At 48.1% G+C, this 16,191-nt stretch overlaps 1 protein-coding gene across 15 annotated transcripts in view; it reads right to left on the bottom strand.

Annotated features, from left to right (window-relative positions):
• Nucleotides 1–1,526: 1,526 nt before the first annotated feature.
• SLC4A4 (solute carrier family 4 member 4) overlaps nt 1,527–16,191 on the bottom strand; it is a 215,152-nt gene continuing 200,487 nt past the window's right edge. For all 15 annotated transcript variants that reach the window (XM_054202257.1, XM_054202265.1, XM_054202259.1 and 12 more), the window contains 6 exons: nt 14,446–14,514; nt 12,506–12,679; nt 9,966–10,127; nt 6,162–6,258; nt 4,096–4,175; nt 1,527–2,650 (listed from right to left, as the gene is read on the bottom strand). In XM_054202257.1, coding sequence (XP_054058232.1) covers nt 4,132–4,175; nt 6,162–6,258; nt 9,966–10,127; nt 12,506–12,679; nt 14,446–14,514 — 546 coding nt within the window. In that variant the 3' untranslated portion in view covers nt 1,527–2,650; nt 4,096–4,131. The remainder of the gene's footprint in view (nt 2,651–4,095; nt 4,176–6,161; nt 6,259–9,965; nt 10,128–12,505; nt 12,680–14,445; nt 14,515–16,191) is intronic.

A 16,191-nucleotide genomic window follows, 5' to 3' on the forward strand; every position in this document is an offset into this window, starting at 1 on the left:
CCAGGTGCCAGCAGATGGGGACGGTGTGTGCATGGGTGCCCGTGGAGCGGGAAAAGCTGCTTCTCTCTCTCCATCCGGTTGGAGCTTTCCTCCCTCCGGAACTGGGATTCCTACAAAGCAAAGGTCTGGGCAAAACACGAGCATCTCCCGCGTACTCCATAGGTGACGCTCGAGTCCGTCTCCCCTTTGGGAGCCAGGGACTTGAGTTCACCAAGGGATGGAAACCCTTCGTTGAAGCTGGCGTTGCGTTTCCCAGGTTTTCTGTCCTCCAGCTCGCGGGGCCCGGCAGCGGAGGGATCACGGAAACACTCCTTTCCCGGCCGTTTCCAACATCTCCCCAGCCTTTCCCAAGCGGGTTTGGGCTGGGTTGCCAGGATGTCCATCTCAGAGTCAACACACATTTCATGGGAGCCGAAACTGAGAGCCCTCGAGGAATGTTGGGAGGTGTGTGCACGTCTGCGTGCGGCTCCATCCTCTTTCCGCAGCAACGACCGCTTGCAGCAGGTCCAGCTCAAGCTCTCACGGTCCTCAACAACTCATCCTTCAACCTCCGTGAAAGCAAGGTGGCCAGCTGCTTCTACAGCACATCTGGGAAAGAAAAGAGTAGCCCTATTCTGCAAATCCCCTTGCTGATATGGCTACTACGAGCGAGCAGACGCTAAAATTTGGCATATAAGGTCTCAGCACCGTCATAAAATTCTGTTTACTTAACCAACACAGACTTTGGTTTCGCCTGTCCTCTGCGGTGGGATTTTTTTCCACTGGGGAATTGGCCTTTACAGCTGGGCTTTTTTTTTCTCCCCTGCCCCCCCCCCCCCCCCGGCTTTGTTTTTTTTCTTCCTTTTTCTTTTTTTTTTTTTCCTTCCATGAAGCTTCTAGTGTGTTATACGTAGTCCTCACGTTTCATCAAAAAAAGGTCTTGGTGAAGCCCAGTTTCCCAAATGCGCATTTCCACGCACACACAAGTACATTCACAGATGCGCTCCAGAGAGTACAATCACCTCTCCCAAGGTGGTATTTGCTTCCTTGGTTTAAAACCAAAAACCTGGTTGTGCCCACGGACAGCCTGCTTGGTGCTGATGCATCGCCGTGTACGGGTGGACGAGTCTAGGGCCGAGCCGTCAAAATTTCGGGTAAATTCTGTAGATGATGGCAAAGTGATGTGGGAAGCTAGAGGACGCAGGTGTTGGTGAGCCTGGCCAGTACGAGCGTCGGGATGAGCATCCCAGTGGGCCATCTTCAGCTGTCCTTCTCCTCCATTGCACCGCCATCGTGCCCAAAGTCCACCCGGGGTCTTCTGGTGGACGCACGTCCACCCACACGCACACACCGGGGTTTCAAAAGAAAAAATTGGAACGATACCGCGTAGGAAGTCAACAACGCGAGTACAATCAGCATCTGTCCACCGACGCCGGTCGCCGGTCAGCATTTCGCTTACCACCCTTACATTTAAGATTCTGCCTAAATTACAAGAGATTTAAGTTACATCCCGTCTCCTTCATAGCGAAGTTAGATTATTTATTTAAAAAAAAAAAAAAAAGAAAAAAAAAAAAGAAAATCACACAACCCTAAGTAAAACAGATGCTTCAAAGTAGAAGGTGTTAATCAAACTGATCCAGCCCTATGCCATATCCTGGAGATTGTGGTGTGGCATTGTGGTTTTGTTGTGGTGTTTTTTTGTGGTTTTTTTTTTTTGTAAAAATCACATTATATATGGTACAATACATTTTTTTTTTTTTTTTTTTTTTTACAGAAAGCCTGGCATCTAGAAATAAGAGGTAGAACTACTCATAACTATACGTTTCCTGCTGCAGGAAAAAATTCATTTTTCTTTACAGTAATTAAAAAAAGGTTAAAAAAATTGACAAAAAAAAAAAAAAAAGTCGTAGGTTAGGCCCCCATAATTTAAACAAAATAATCTAGGAAAATAACACTCTTCAATGTACCTGACGGATTAAGTCCATTAAAGTGTTTCTTTAAAAAAAAAAAAAAAAAAAAATTGCATAGGAAAGGGACATTTCAGAACGCATGCTACAACGATGGCAATGGTTTGTCTGTGCTGGGAGCGAAGTACCTTTTCCTTCCCCTTCCCGCGTTAACTACGAGCACGAGGCTGTACGAGCGAGTTCGTGTTAGCAGCACTTTCCAGCATCTTCGAGCAGCGTGAGCGAGATGTCGGCTTAGCCTGGAGGTCGTTTTTTTTTTTGTTCTGCCAGACGACAAAGGGACAATCGGACAAACAACCGGTTCAACGAGACTCAAGTCGCCCCAGCACCCCCGGGCCATCAACCGCCGGTACGACGACAGGGAATCCTTAACGCTTCTGGCCTCTGCTTGTGGCCGGGAGACGCTTGCGTGTCAGAGCGACAGAGAAGGCAAAACGAGTCTTGGTCGGCGTGGGGAAACGGGGCGAGAGGAGGCGAGATCTGCAGGGGCAAGGATGTCTTTTTTTTTTTTTTTTTACCTACGCAGGCGGGGAGAGCGGGGTTTAATATTTGGCTAGTGGCAAAATAAATTCCGTAAAAGATTTAACAGACAGACAAATTACAAAGTAGTTTCTGTTCCCTTGCTCCTCCAGAAATAACCATTGTCTTCAGGCTCAAGTTCTATTCTAATTTGAGGCACAACTTTTACTGGAGTTCGTGGAGGGCTGCGAAGAAAAAGAGAGATGGGGTGAGTGTGGGGACTCCCGTCGGGTCCTCAGCCCTTCTCGAGGGGGGCTGCCATGCCCAGGGCTCCTGCTAGCCCAGCCTCCCGCTGACCAAATCCCAGGGAAAAATCATCTTGCAAGAGAAAACCAGCCTTTTACAAACAAAACAAGAGGGGCAAGCGGCATAAACCGGGAAAACCGCAGGTCCTGGGACTTAATGGGACATCCAACAGAGAGTGTCACATCTAAAAAATGGAATAAATGCTCAACTCCCAGTACCGGTTCCTTGCATTGGCTCATACAATACAGCTTTTTGGAACCGGCAGCATACAGATACCGAGTAAAATAACCCTGTCAGGCAGTGGCAATATACAGCTGGGCTTAAGATAAGGCCCGTACATCACATAAGATAATTTTAATGAGTTCGTCTCAACACTGTCTGTTTCAGAAGGTAAAACCACCGATTTCATTGACCGAGAAGATCCAAGTATCCAGCATTTGTGCTTCACGCTGCGCTGTGGCAACGCTCCTAAACTGCCTTTGGAATAATCTGGTTATAGGCACTGAGATTAATCTCACACTCTCTAACACCGGGAAGCGTAGATATTTCTTTGACGTTTCAAGGACTATCGCTGCCTTGGTCTAGATCCGACTCTTGGCACTGGCAGGTCCGAGGTGGCCCCAAGGGGCTCAGCTCTGAAAAATTGTTACTTACCTCTTCCTTGCTGCAATTTAAGATTATTACTTACTCTATTTTCTACCGCAGACATGGGAAAATGGATTACTTGCCCTTCGTAACATCCTGTTACGTGACTGAAGGAAAGCGTAACAGCAATTTCCTCTCCATGTCTGTCTCTTCTATTTTTTTAAAGGCTAAACAATCCCAATTCATTTAATTTTTCCCCTGCAGATGTGTTTTTTAGACTCCTCCCAGTTGCTCCGCACCTTTCTTCCGGTTTAGAACCCAAAGCAGCCGTTGGTTCTTCAGCTGGGGTCTAAGCAAGGCTGGTGGAGCCTGTAGGCTCTCCACCCCCCATCCCAAGCCCTGTAGGGCTGTGTTGGCCATCAACTAGGGATGGATATTAGGAAAAAGGTCTTCACATAAAGGGTTATTAAGCACTGGAAGAGGCCGCCTGAGGAAGCAGTTGAGTCGCCATCCCTGGAGGTATTTAAAAACTGGGCAGACGTGGTGCTAAGGGACACGGGGTAGTGGTGGCTTTGGCAGCATTAGGTGAATAGTTGGACTCAATGATCTGAAAGGTCCCTTCCAACCATGACAATTCTGTGACTCTATGCTGCAACCCTACACAGGGAATTTTCTCCAAGTGCTTTTTAAGAGTTTCCTGTGGGGGACAAAACTTTGCCGCGCTGACTTTGGGTGCGCTGAGGGGTAGCTGAGACGCTTTTGAGGAATCATTATCAAGTGCATTTTTTTGGGTGCTTACCTTGGCATGGTGTGTGACCGAAGGAAAGGAATTGTATCAGCACGACGTATGGCGTTCAAGGAATGTTGGTGATTTTTCTCCTGTCGGGGAAGGAAGAAAGTCTCGTTTGTCGCTGCCTGCAGCACTGATGGCTCCTCCACCCAGCCTGTTTCTCCACCATACTCTCAGCTATTTGGCAACGCTTTCTTACCGCTGACTGCCCGCCAGGTGAACGCTCAATTTCTCTCTCTCTCTCCTCCAAGATAAAACCCCTTGAACTGCCAACACGGCCAAAAGACTCATTTCCCAAAACTTTCCCCACCTTGACACTTACCTTTCCTCTACACCTCTTTGGGTACCCTGTGCTCCTTCCCCACCGTCGCACCCAACCTCCTGGTGAGAAAATAGGTGGCTTGGTGCCCATAGTGGCTTTTCCTTGCCTGACCCAGCCTGGGGAAGTGTCCTCTCTGTTAATAATAATCCTATTCTTCCTATGGCTGAAGGAAAGCTAACATCAGTAGTATTCTTAATAATATGCTTGGAATCGCAGAGCACAGTTATGTTCAAGGACAATACCACAGTGATGCTGGATTCCGGCTACTTTTTCTAGTCCAAGGGCCTGATTTTTATTTTTTTTTTCATTTATTTTTTGCACTGTTTCTAATCAAAAACCAGCAGATCGACAAGTGGATCATAAAAATGTGCAAATACGCAAACCAACTACGGCGCGGCTCAGGGGTGACTCACCCCCTGCTGTCTTGAAGGGCATTCCAACAAACAGGTTTGCGGCCCAATTAACTTTTCCTGAACTATTTCAGCTTTAAAGATGCTGAAAAAGGTGAAACAGCGCACCTGATCATAAAATCCTGCGCAACATTTAGGATGCAATGTGTTTTTAGCACATCAGGGCAGTCTCCCAGAAAAAGGAGGAGGATCTGCCGGGTTGTCTGAGGCTGGTTTCCCTCCTGTTCCTTATCAGCAAAACACGAGGCTATCTAAATAATCAGGGAAACATCTCTTTCTCTTTGCCTTTGTTTTATAACGCCGTTCTCTAAGTGTTCCTGCACCTAAAAATCACAGAGCGATGCTTAGCATCACCTAAGGTATTTAAGTGCCACCAAAAGGCAAGGGACTTGGGTACCAGCTCTTAAATACCAGCTTAAAGATCTAAAGATCTGTGATTTTGGGTCCTACCGCTAGAAATCCCCAGCCTTGCCGCAGTACTGATTTGTTACTAATTTATTCGTATTTCTCCCCTCCCCTCTCACGACAAAACAGCCTATTTATCTCCAGAGGGCACCCATCGCTCGGAGTATTTTAAAAAGTCAGCGCAAAGGCAATAAAGCTGAGGTCAGATGGTATTCCTGATTCCTCACTTAAAAGACTATCACTTGAAAAGCGAAAATGACTGAAAACGAAGATCGTAATAATCGGAATTATGGATATGAACGTAAGAAATTAAGAAGGAACAGAATAGCACAAAAGCAAATCACCTAAGAAGGGAAATACGTTAATGGTCAACTGATCACTGCCTTGTCAGTTTAATGCGGATCAATGACGCGCTTAATTACTCTTTTAAGCGCTGATTTTTGCAACCGCTTGGCACCTAAGGAAACAAACAGCAAGGGGACAGCGATGCAGTTTAGACATGCTGCAAATCCAGAACACCAGGCTCAGAGGGAAAAAAAAAATAAAAATAAATCAAACCATCAGCAGAGCGAAGACAAACCGGGACAAGTTCAGAGGAAAGAGAGGAGGAGAGAGCGAGTGGCCAAGCGACCTGTTAGGAGCTGGACAAAAGCACTTAAGCTGGAGGCACCAGAAGGAACAACATCAGATTTGTAACGAGCAAAGGAAGGCGGGGGGGGGGGGGGGGGAAGCTCACAAACCCAAAATCTGTTATTAAATCAGAGGCCTGGAAAGTAAGAAAGAGGAGGAAAAAAAAAACCAAAACCAAGACAAAGTACTTCTCAAGTAATAGGAAAGGTGGGGTTTATTTAAAAAAAAAAAAAAATCACTCTAAATATATATATTTCTGTACTGCAAGGCAGAGTCAAGCAGGCATGCAAGAGGTTAGTTCTACTCACTGTCGGCAGGTTTGCTATCACTTAGGAAAGGTTCCTGCTCCATGATGTCCATTGGTATTTTAATACTTGGGACTTTTTCTGAGTAGGGGCAGTCAGACTGTGAAAGAAACGTGTAAAAGATCTTAGAATATTTTCACCGCTCGCTCTCTCTCTTATCGTCTCCCGCCAATATAAAATTATCCTTCATATAGCTTCTGTAGGAAGGAGGAAAAGAAAAGAAGAAGAAAAAAAAAATAATAAAAAAAAGCACGGTCCAGCTTAGCTGCCTGCTGGTTTCCACTGGTTCCCCACTGCACCCCCCCACTTTTCCTGCTTCCTTCACACTGGGGAAGTGGAACAGACTGGAGAAATGACCTTGTCTAATCTTTATATTCCCCTTCCCCCACCTCGCCCGCTCCTTCCCCACCAGCGTATAAGACACCATCCAATTCAACTTGGAGTCAGCCGGGTGAAATACAGACGGAAAACGCATTCCTGGGCAGAAATAGCGGGGCACTGGCTTCTGGGAAACCTCATCGAAACGTTTTAGCCCGCCGCGATTTCTGTAAGACCCCCTTTTTCTTCCCAATTGCTCTACAAAGACGAGGGCCAGACACCGTACGGCAAAGGTTCCTTCAACTGGGCTGTCTCAGCTCCCCCTTTGACTTCAGTCGAGTCAAACCCAGGCTCAATTACAGTAGAATAGGCCATGGAATCCGGGGCCCCTGTAAGAATTCCGCGCTCCCAGCCAGAGAAGCGGCAAAGCAGGTGCCAAGAGGCACAACCACAGGGAGAAGCCGCACGTGGGATGCTCCAGAGCTCGGGTACCAGCCTGATTTACACCCCACTGGTTTCAATAATCCACCTGCTTATGCTCTGTAGAAGATACCTGGAATTATTCCGCTTTTTTTTTAAAATAAGTGTCCTTTCTCCTAACCCAGGAAAGGCTCATAATTGCATAACCGGGCAAAGGAATTAGGGTGATATTTGCCAGACACGTTAATGCATCTTTGCTCCTGGAGAGAATGAGACACAGCACCAAGCACGACCCCCGGGAGGAGGGAGGGAGGGAGAACTTCAAGTCAGGGCAGGAAAACATTACAGAGGCCAGAGAATCCCTCTCCCTCGATTATTATTATTATTATTTTAATTATTTTTTAACATAAGTGACATCCAGTGCAGTATTTCACACTCCAACAGCAAAACGTTTCCCTCGGGAGTATTTTTAGGAGGCTGAGGGATAAGCATAGCTCAAATAAAGACGACTTCGGAGAAAAGCAGTGAGGCGATAAAGCCACCCCCAAATCCCCCCTCCCTTTGGGTCCTGCTGTAAGCAGAGCTTGGGTAGCCTCCCCAGTGTTACCGCCGTTTCAGTGCCAATAAAGAAATTTAAGAGGTCTGTGGAACGGCAGCGCTGATGCTCACGGTCTGCTTTAAACCTCACCATCTACAAGAGACGGAAAAACTATCTGCACTTGGCAAAAACACCCCAAAGGGGAGATGAGACCATTACACAGCACTTCTGACTCTGCAACTAAACATACCAGCCCAAAATTATTGGGTTTTTTTTTCTCAAATTGTCTGGCCTTTCTTGGGTCATGCATTTTTTGACGTAGAATCCGAGAGAAAACCAAGGCGTTGAGTTTTCATTAGGCAAATGCGGCAATCGGCTGCACTAGTTCATACTTTTTAGAGATGGCGGAGGGAGAAATGGTGAGATGAACTGAAAATCATTCTTTGCAGCTATTTTTTCGCTGCCCCTGATTGCCAGTAAACCCCAATGAGAACTTCAGGTGAGTCCTGACGAGTGCCGAGCGTGGTCTCCTGATGCCAGGCTTTGCCCGACTCGTTCCTCTAACCCCACTTGCACCAGCAACGCCCAGAAACCCTCTTTGCTGAACTCTGATTGCCCAACAAATCCCACTGGATTAACTTGGTGGGGGGCATATTTCTGGAAGGGAAAGGGTGAAAATAATCAAACGCCAAGTGCTTTACATTCAGGAAGCTGGTAAAAGCAAGTGCTGAAAAGAAAAGACAAGAAAAGAAAACAAAACCAAAAAAACAAACCAAGAAGAGTTAAGAACCAACATTTTGCATAAATTCTCTTACCCATTAGATCAATTACTGTACCTGAAATTCATGAAAAGCCTGAGAAGAGAGGAGATAGCTTAAAAAATTCTGGAGATAGGGGAGCCATGGCTCAGGGTACGATGCTGCTGGATTCAAATCGGTTAAGAGGAGGGGATGGAGCCAACCCTTTGCTGACTATTCGCTACATACAACGGGGTGTTTTCCCTCATTTCAGGAGAGGGGAGCTTGCTGTCTGAAATCTGCCCGTCTTCCCAGCTGGGATTCAGCTTGATCGAACAAGGTCTGGATCCAGGTTACCTCCTGCCGCGCTGCACCCTCACCTAACAAATGCCCGGTTTTGTCTCTTGCAGCGTACACACTCTACTTTACACAGCATATATTCTTCATAAAAAGGACTTTGCGTATTTTGTTATCGGAGCAGCCCGACTTTGTTGGCTCCAGCACAGATCCGCAGAGGTGTTCCACCCCTCTCCCATAAAGGACTCAGGTTCTGGCTTGTCCCCCCACCAGGACCCAGGTTGCCTCTTTTCTCCTCCCACCCTTGAGCACGATCAGGCACGGGGATGCTCTGGGGGAACTCCTGGAGCCGCCCCATTCCTTTTGAAGACGCCAGATGTATCGTCTAACCCCCAAGGAGGGCTGATTCGGTAGATCCGCTCAGTGAGGGAAGGGTGCGGACAATACCCAAGCAGAAACCCTCCAAACACGCAACCCCGCACCCGTGACCCTCCTTCCTCTGCCTCCACCATGGGAAAAACCCTTCTTCATGAACCCTGGAGGGTTACATGAGCAGAACAAGTGACGGTGTGCTTTGTACTCTCCCCTTAGCCTGAAATCGTTAAAGCCTGGCTCCCTTTTCACATTGCCAAAGGTAATGCTGAGCGGGGCCGCCAGCTCTCCAAAGGCAGTTCACACTTGCTGTACAAAGTCCTACATAACCAGGATGTTTAGCACTTCAATGTAAATTTATAGGATTTAAGTTCACGCCAGACCTGGGTAGGCGAACGTTTAAAGGCATGAGGACCGCATTTCTTCTTATTATGTATACAGTAAAAAATAGCATGGTCTAAGGCACGTGGATCTGGTCTACTCGGGTCACCGCACTTAAAAATGACATAAGCAGCTACATTTCACTATTTTAGGGCACGCTGCGACCTGAGATAGGACTAAAGAGTACGCTGCGGAAGGGCATGGATGCTTTGAAAATACTTAGGTCGTGAGTATGATCAAGAGAAAGCAGCCTTTCCTGCAATATGACAAGTCACATCCTTTCGTGCTTTTAAATAATTAAAAGAAATATTGAAAAAGAAACCCAGAGTACATTCAGAAGTAACAGAGCTGCTGGCGAAAACCGTTCTCCTCCTAAAATGTAAAAGACAACGACGGGGGAGAAAGGCGGAGGAGGGGAAGATAAACAAGGCAGGGCGATGAAAGGCGTTCTAGCAAAGGGCACGACATCTCAGCAGGTATCTAGTGCTCTTGTGGGAAGCGCGATTGCATTCTTGGCAAGGCAAATACCACCTACCACAGGCTGGCGACGTCTGGAAAAGGGAAGGCAACGTAGAAAAGAAGTTTTTTTTCGGGGCCAATTTGCTGCAGCAGCAAAAGACTGAGTGGGTCGGCTTCAAATGAGGCCGGGAAACCCCCAGCCCCAGAGATGGGGGGGACAGGGACCGTCCCCCCGGGTCAGCTACCTAGAAAGGAGTAATTTGACAAGGGCAGAAAGCTCCTTACATCGTCATTGTCACTGTCCATACTGCCCTTCTTCTTTTTCTTCTTCTTCTCATCCTCTTTCTTTTTCTTGTCCTTTTCTGGAATGACGTCGTCAAGAAAGCTTAAGTCATGCTGGGAGAAGAGGTAGTCCATGGCTTTTCTGACTGCTACGAGTGCCAGGATCTGAAAAAGCAGAGAGGGACTTTAATTGGGAACAGCCTGCGCATTCCTCTTGATGCTGCTTCTTAATCCCACACGCTTTTAGTTCTGGTTGTACGTGAACATACAGAGAACAAGGGGAACACCTGGGCTATCTCGATCAACCTGAAAGTTGGAACTGTGGCCGCTTCACGCCACAATAAACAGGAGCAACCTACAGAAAAAAGTACGTAATCACTTAATACTCCTGTAGAGACAAAGGTCACCTTTAACTGACAGGCATCAGGCAAAATAACAGAGACAAAAAATGAGTATGCAGGTTCACGGGGGCGGCCTGGGTAACTGTCTGTATTTTTTTTCTCACCGTTTCCTCAGATCTAAGAACTCTTTAGGAATTAGACGAAGGCCAAACTGTGCCCTCAGAGTTTGCAGAATAAACTTTACTAGGATTGTGGCTGCGTGAAACTGGAGGAAAAGCTTTTTCTGTGCGAGACTGCAATCCAAAGCGCTGGGAAAAAGAGAAGGGATGTGTCTGAAACAGGCGTTTGCATCGACGCTGGGCTTAACACCACCACCAGATGCCTACCAACATCCCACCTACTCTTTACCAAAGGGTACAGCAACAGACTGAAAGCTCCTCAACCCGGCTACTACAAGATACACCCCATTCCTGACAACCGAAGGCTGCCTTTACGATGAAGAGTTTGTTCCGAGCAACGATGCTCAACGGCACAAACAATTCCTAGGAAAGGATCTCCAGCGCTGACTTGCGTAGCTTCAGACGCAATTACAGAACCGAGAAAATACTCAGGGGATGGAAAGATGCCATGTAGACACCCACAATTATCCCATCACGTATTACTTCTGTACTAAAATGCTTTTCCTTCAAATAAACAGAGGCTTGCCTATCAGCCGGATCTTCACTAATTGGCTTTTCATAGTCTTTTTGTTCATGAGTGCAAATGATTGAGGTTTTATCACCAGATCCAGCTACATCTAAGCTGCGACTGTAGCTTCACCGGGTTTGCACCATTCTAACGAACTTCAGCAGACTTTGGGTTCACTCAGATCCTCTCTATTCCGGGCAAAGAGAAAGAGCATCTGTCCGCATCTTGGATTCAGCTTTCAACAGCAGTACAACACAGCCATGAAAACGCAACGGAACGGCGTGTCAGCGGGAACTGCTGATTTTTAACACCTTTATATATGAGCATGTGTCCCAGCAAGAACATTTGGAGGATTCTTTCACTTGCATCATCTTTTCTCATTTCACCGGCACCAGAGAACAAACGCTTGTCCTCGTTCTGTTTTCTGCTTTCCCTCCTTCTCTCCCTTAAATAGGCACTGCCGTTCCTAACTGCACCCACAACTGACTTTTTACTTGTCCCTAAACCTGACACTAGGGGACTTTGGGCCCAGATTTCTTAAGGGAGTTTCATAAAGCTTTGACTTTGCAGCAGTCTGACCCATCTGCAGGCCAGAGACCAGGCTCGGCAGGATCTCTGCGCGGGCAGCTCTGGTCCCGCTGGATCCACACTCCATCCACTCGGCCTCATATATACGTATAAACCCCCCTTAACACTTGTTTGGTTTTTATTTGGTGTAAGTGCCTAGTTGTGTCTACGGCTCTAGTAATAAATTACATGCGCAGAAAGCTGTTTCACTATTCCCCTTCCTTGACGTAGAAATACTGTACCAGACTGACCGCACAGTGTGTGTTTTAGAAACAGCGCGTTTTATTCTTAAATAAAATGTTCTGTGTGATGAACATTTGATCTCTCAACATCCCAAATAAGTGTTTACGTGACTCAGATGTGCATTATCAGGAAGAGAATGCGCATCCTACAAACTTAAATGTCATCCTCCGATGCGAAACACAGGAATCAACGTCATTGTCTTTTTACTCGAGTTCAAGGAAAAAGACATTCTTTCTTTTGCTCTTAATTTAGCTAATCCTTTCCCTCTGTTTGGCACACCTCTTAACGGCGAGCCCCATTCTTGGTTTTGTCAATTTGTGCTATTTAAAAGCAAGGGAGACGTTTTCTGCCCGGTAATTAGTGCTGACTAAAAAAGGAAAACTATGCACCTCTCATTCGTTCCTGCAGCTCAAGGAGAAAACATGGTAAATCTAACCTTGGCAGCCAGGAACGGTCACAATTAACTACACCCTTCTGGAAAAAAATTAACTTTCCAGGCTCGTTTTCCTCCGGAGGACTTATGTAAAGGCTGCCACCGCAACACTGACCCCGTGTAGTCCTACATCAGCGCCACGAATGGAGGCAGAGCCTGGAGCTAGGGATTCGACAAGGAGAGGTTGGATTTGCCCGTGGATGGGAAGGTATGGCCATGGGTGGAAGGTGCAGGCTGTGGAAGGGAGGGATGTGAAGGAGAACATCACCCACCATGACAGGGAATATGATAGCAGCCACGGTCGACTTGAGGATCCAGAGGAGGGCCAGGCACACCACCTGCAGGAAGGTGAACAGATGGACCCTGCGCAGCGGGACGTGGCGCAGGTAGATGAAGTCGGGCTGGTGTTTTAGAGGCATCAAGAGCAGCTTCAAACGATCCATGAACTGGAAAGGAAGAGAAACAGACATTTAAATGAAACCCAGGAAACACAAAAAAAGAGATACAAAAGCATTAATCCACTATGAAGGGTGCCCTTGAATCAACCTGCTTTCCGTCCATAAGAGAAACCCAGAAGAAAACCCAGCACACCTCCTCTATCCTGACCGACTTGGGCTTAACACGGGGTGGGCCAAACACGTTAACTCAGTTGTCTCAAGTGAAGGTCCTAGGTCTCCACTATATTTGGCAACCAAACAGAGATACAAGAGCGAAGCACCTCTCAAAGCAAGGCCTTGAGGGGCCTTTATGTTAAGGAGAAGACTCCATGTGCTCTGGTCATCAGTGTGCAAACCAAGGAACGAAGGTGGCGGTGGAGATTGCTCCTCTGGCTTCGAAAGAGTGGGCCTGATCTGCTGTGGCTTTCACAAGCTGTATGCCCAAACTACCATCAGCATCAAACTCTGGGTCACTTCTGCCACCCTCCCCTGCCCTGCTCCTGCCAAGGAAAGACATTCGTCATTTAAAAACCCCCACTTTCTTTCCAAATAAATTGGCAGCAGAGGTCAACAGAGATGAGGGCAGACGCCACATTACCAGAGAACAGAAAGGAACCTAACTGAGGAGTGAGGAAGACAGGGAGCTTCTGGGGCAGCGTCCCTTGCCCCGTGCTGGACCGGCTGGACTTGGAGTTAAACCAAAATCGTGATTTCTCATTGAATGAAAAACATCCTTGCTCAGGGGAGAACATGCTGCCCAGTCCCCTGACCACCTGGGCGGGGAAGCAGGAGAAAACCCCTCCAGGAGAACCAACCCCAGGGTGAAAATGACAATCCCCTCATTGTCCCCTGCCTGAACGCGGGCTCACTGCCCGCTGCTGAGACCAGATGGATCTCACACCGGGGAATGAAAGCCGGGGCCGTTTTGACGAACACCCGAGGAAATTCTCATGGTGCTCGCAGAACAGGCAGTCTTTTCCCCTTAGAGCACAACCAAGTGCTAAAAAGAAAGGCCACAATTAATAGGGTGCCAGAAAGCAACAAAACCGCTTCCAGCCTCCTAGGGCCAACAACAGACGCCGCGTTGTGAGAAAGGCTTTTTACGGAGTATTTCCTCAACGACAAAGAAAGGGGCTTGGCTTCCCATCCTTGGCAAAGCAGCAATGTTCCTGCTCCTTAATGTTGCAGAACAGCCTCGCTGCCATCAATCATCTGCCCTTGTTTTCCTTCAATCTGTGTCAGATGCCCTGAACCACCCCGGGAAGGAGCTCGGGGCCTCTGCAAGCATACGCTGCCCTTGGCATCACTCGGCTGGGGTGAGAAGATGGACCCCGGGTCTTCACAAAGCACCCCCCATCGCTTACAGGGCTCGGGCTTGGCTGCTCTCCCACTGAGCAGATGGCTCCCCTTTGGTCTGGATGTCAGGACAGCCAGCTCGTGGCAATGTTTGTAAACAGTTGCTACCCTCCCCGGGTTTATTGGGAAGGAAAAGGAGAAGGGAAAGGGTGGAGGGTTGTGAAAGAAACCCCACGCTGGTTAATAATTACCATCTTCTGGAGACGGCCCAGTGTTGGATGGACCCACAGAATCACAGAATGACAAAATGGTTTGGGTTGGAAAGGGCCTTAAAGATCATCTAGTTCTAACCCCCCTGCCCTGGGCAGGGACACCGCCCACCAGCCCGGGTTGCTCCAAGCCCCGTCCAACCTGGCCTTGAACCCCTCCAGGGATGGGGCAGCCACAGCTTCTCTGGGCAACCTGGGCCAGTCACTCACCTGCACACCGTTGAGGGAAGCGACGCCCATGTAGAGGAAGACGCCATAGAGCACAGGCATGGGAATGAACTGCGGGGGAAGAGCAGGAGAAACTGAGTGAACACCCTCCCCATACACAGTGCACCGTTAACACGCAGAAGGACGTAATTCCTACCCTGTGATCAACTCACTGCACCTACAAGTGGACAGTGCAGAGTAAGAAAGCGAGCAATCCTTCTGCTGTGTTTTGAGAGCCACAAGAACATTTGTGCAATCACTGGAGGGCTGAGGAGCAGGGCAGGGGCCGGACAAGCCCTGGGCTCTTCCGCTTCACTGGGACTTGGACGTCTCTCCAAGAACCAAAGGGAACTGAGCCAGCCAGTCAGCAAGTTCAAGAAGAGGCAGGGTAAATGTGTTCGAGTAAGCTTCAAATTGCTTTTCACCTCCTGGTTTCTGGTGAGACGAGAAGTAGAAGGTAGAGAAGAAGAAAAGGCAGCGCCATCCTGTGGTTATGTCCAGCTCAGTAAGCTGTGGAAATCCGTCCAGAAAGGCTCTTCTCTTGAGTCCCACCTCAGCAATGACAGTCATGCCAACCAAGTCTCTGACCGCTCCATCTGTCACCCACTTTAATCCATAACTATTCACAAACACAGGGCTGTGAGTTTAGCCACTGCCGGGAACTGTCCTTTCAAACATCCACTTCTGCTCCTTCAAGTGCTAAGTGCTGCCCGTGCCTCCATCACCGGTCCTGCCATCGGGGATATCTTTCTTCAGAAGGGAGGAAGGTGCAAGGTTCCACCACACACGCTCCCCAGAACGTGCATCTGTCCCTCCGACCTGAAGCACAAAGCTGTCCACCATGGCAAAAGCCACCACGCGGCTGCCAAGAGGAGGAACCGCTTCTCGGCCCCACCACAGAACTGCGGGCAACCAGCCTGGCGTGACCTGACTGGGAATACTTGGGCACAAACCACACGCGGGAGCTGAATAACGGCCTTTGTGCGATTTATTTGAAGCCAGGAAGGACGGGAAGAGCTCTGCCGCCGTTGACGAAGGAAAGCCTTTGTGCAGTGACAGGCGGCTGCCACTGAATGGCAGCCACAGCACGGCCAAGGCTCCCACGGAGGGACGTTTGCTTTCCAATCCCTGCATGGAACTCGCTAAAGAGGCAAATAACACGACAGTTATTCCTTGTTTTGTCGTATTCCTCACCTTATTCATCGTTTACTGGGTCAAAAACATAGAGCTAAGCACATATCCCTGGAGGCCTTGATCCTGAACGCGTGCGTTTCCCTTGGGCCACATGAGCACCCGAGTCACCGGGCCATGCGCCATCCCAGATCAAAGCTTCCCTGCCTACTTTTTTTCCGTTCCCTCCCCTGATTCTCGTTCCCTATCACCTCCTGCGAGCTTCTGGATTGCTAATTCACCCTTATATTGGATGTATTTGCTTCCTTGAGTGAGCTGGTTTCGACTGTCTGCCATCACCGTGTGCCGCCGCGGGGTTCACAGAGATGGGGGTGTCCAAGGGATCACTGGGTCCGAGGGATTAGACGAGATAGGATAATATCTCCTCCAGCAAGTTGGGTAAGAGGCTTTCAGAATTTAGCTTTTTAGTTCATTTACACTGCCCTCTTTCCCTCTCCTTCTATTTCTTTCTGTTTTTCCAAAAAAAAAAAAAAAAAAGAAAAAAAAAAAAAAGAAAAACGTCCAAATATTATTTCACCATTCCACGATGATTAATCCTGTAAATCACCCCTAGATGAA

The sequence above is a fragment of the Rissa tridactyla genome, chromosome 5 (assembly GCF_028500815.1).
Source record: "Rissa tridactyla isolate bRisTri1 chromosome 5, bRisTri1.patW.cur.20221130, whole genome shotgun sequence".
Lineage (NCBI taxonomy): Eukaryota > Metazoa > Chordata > Aves > Charadriiformes > Laridae > Rissa > Rissa tridactyla.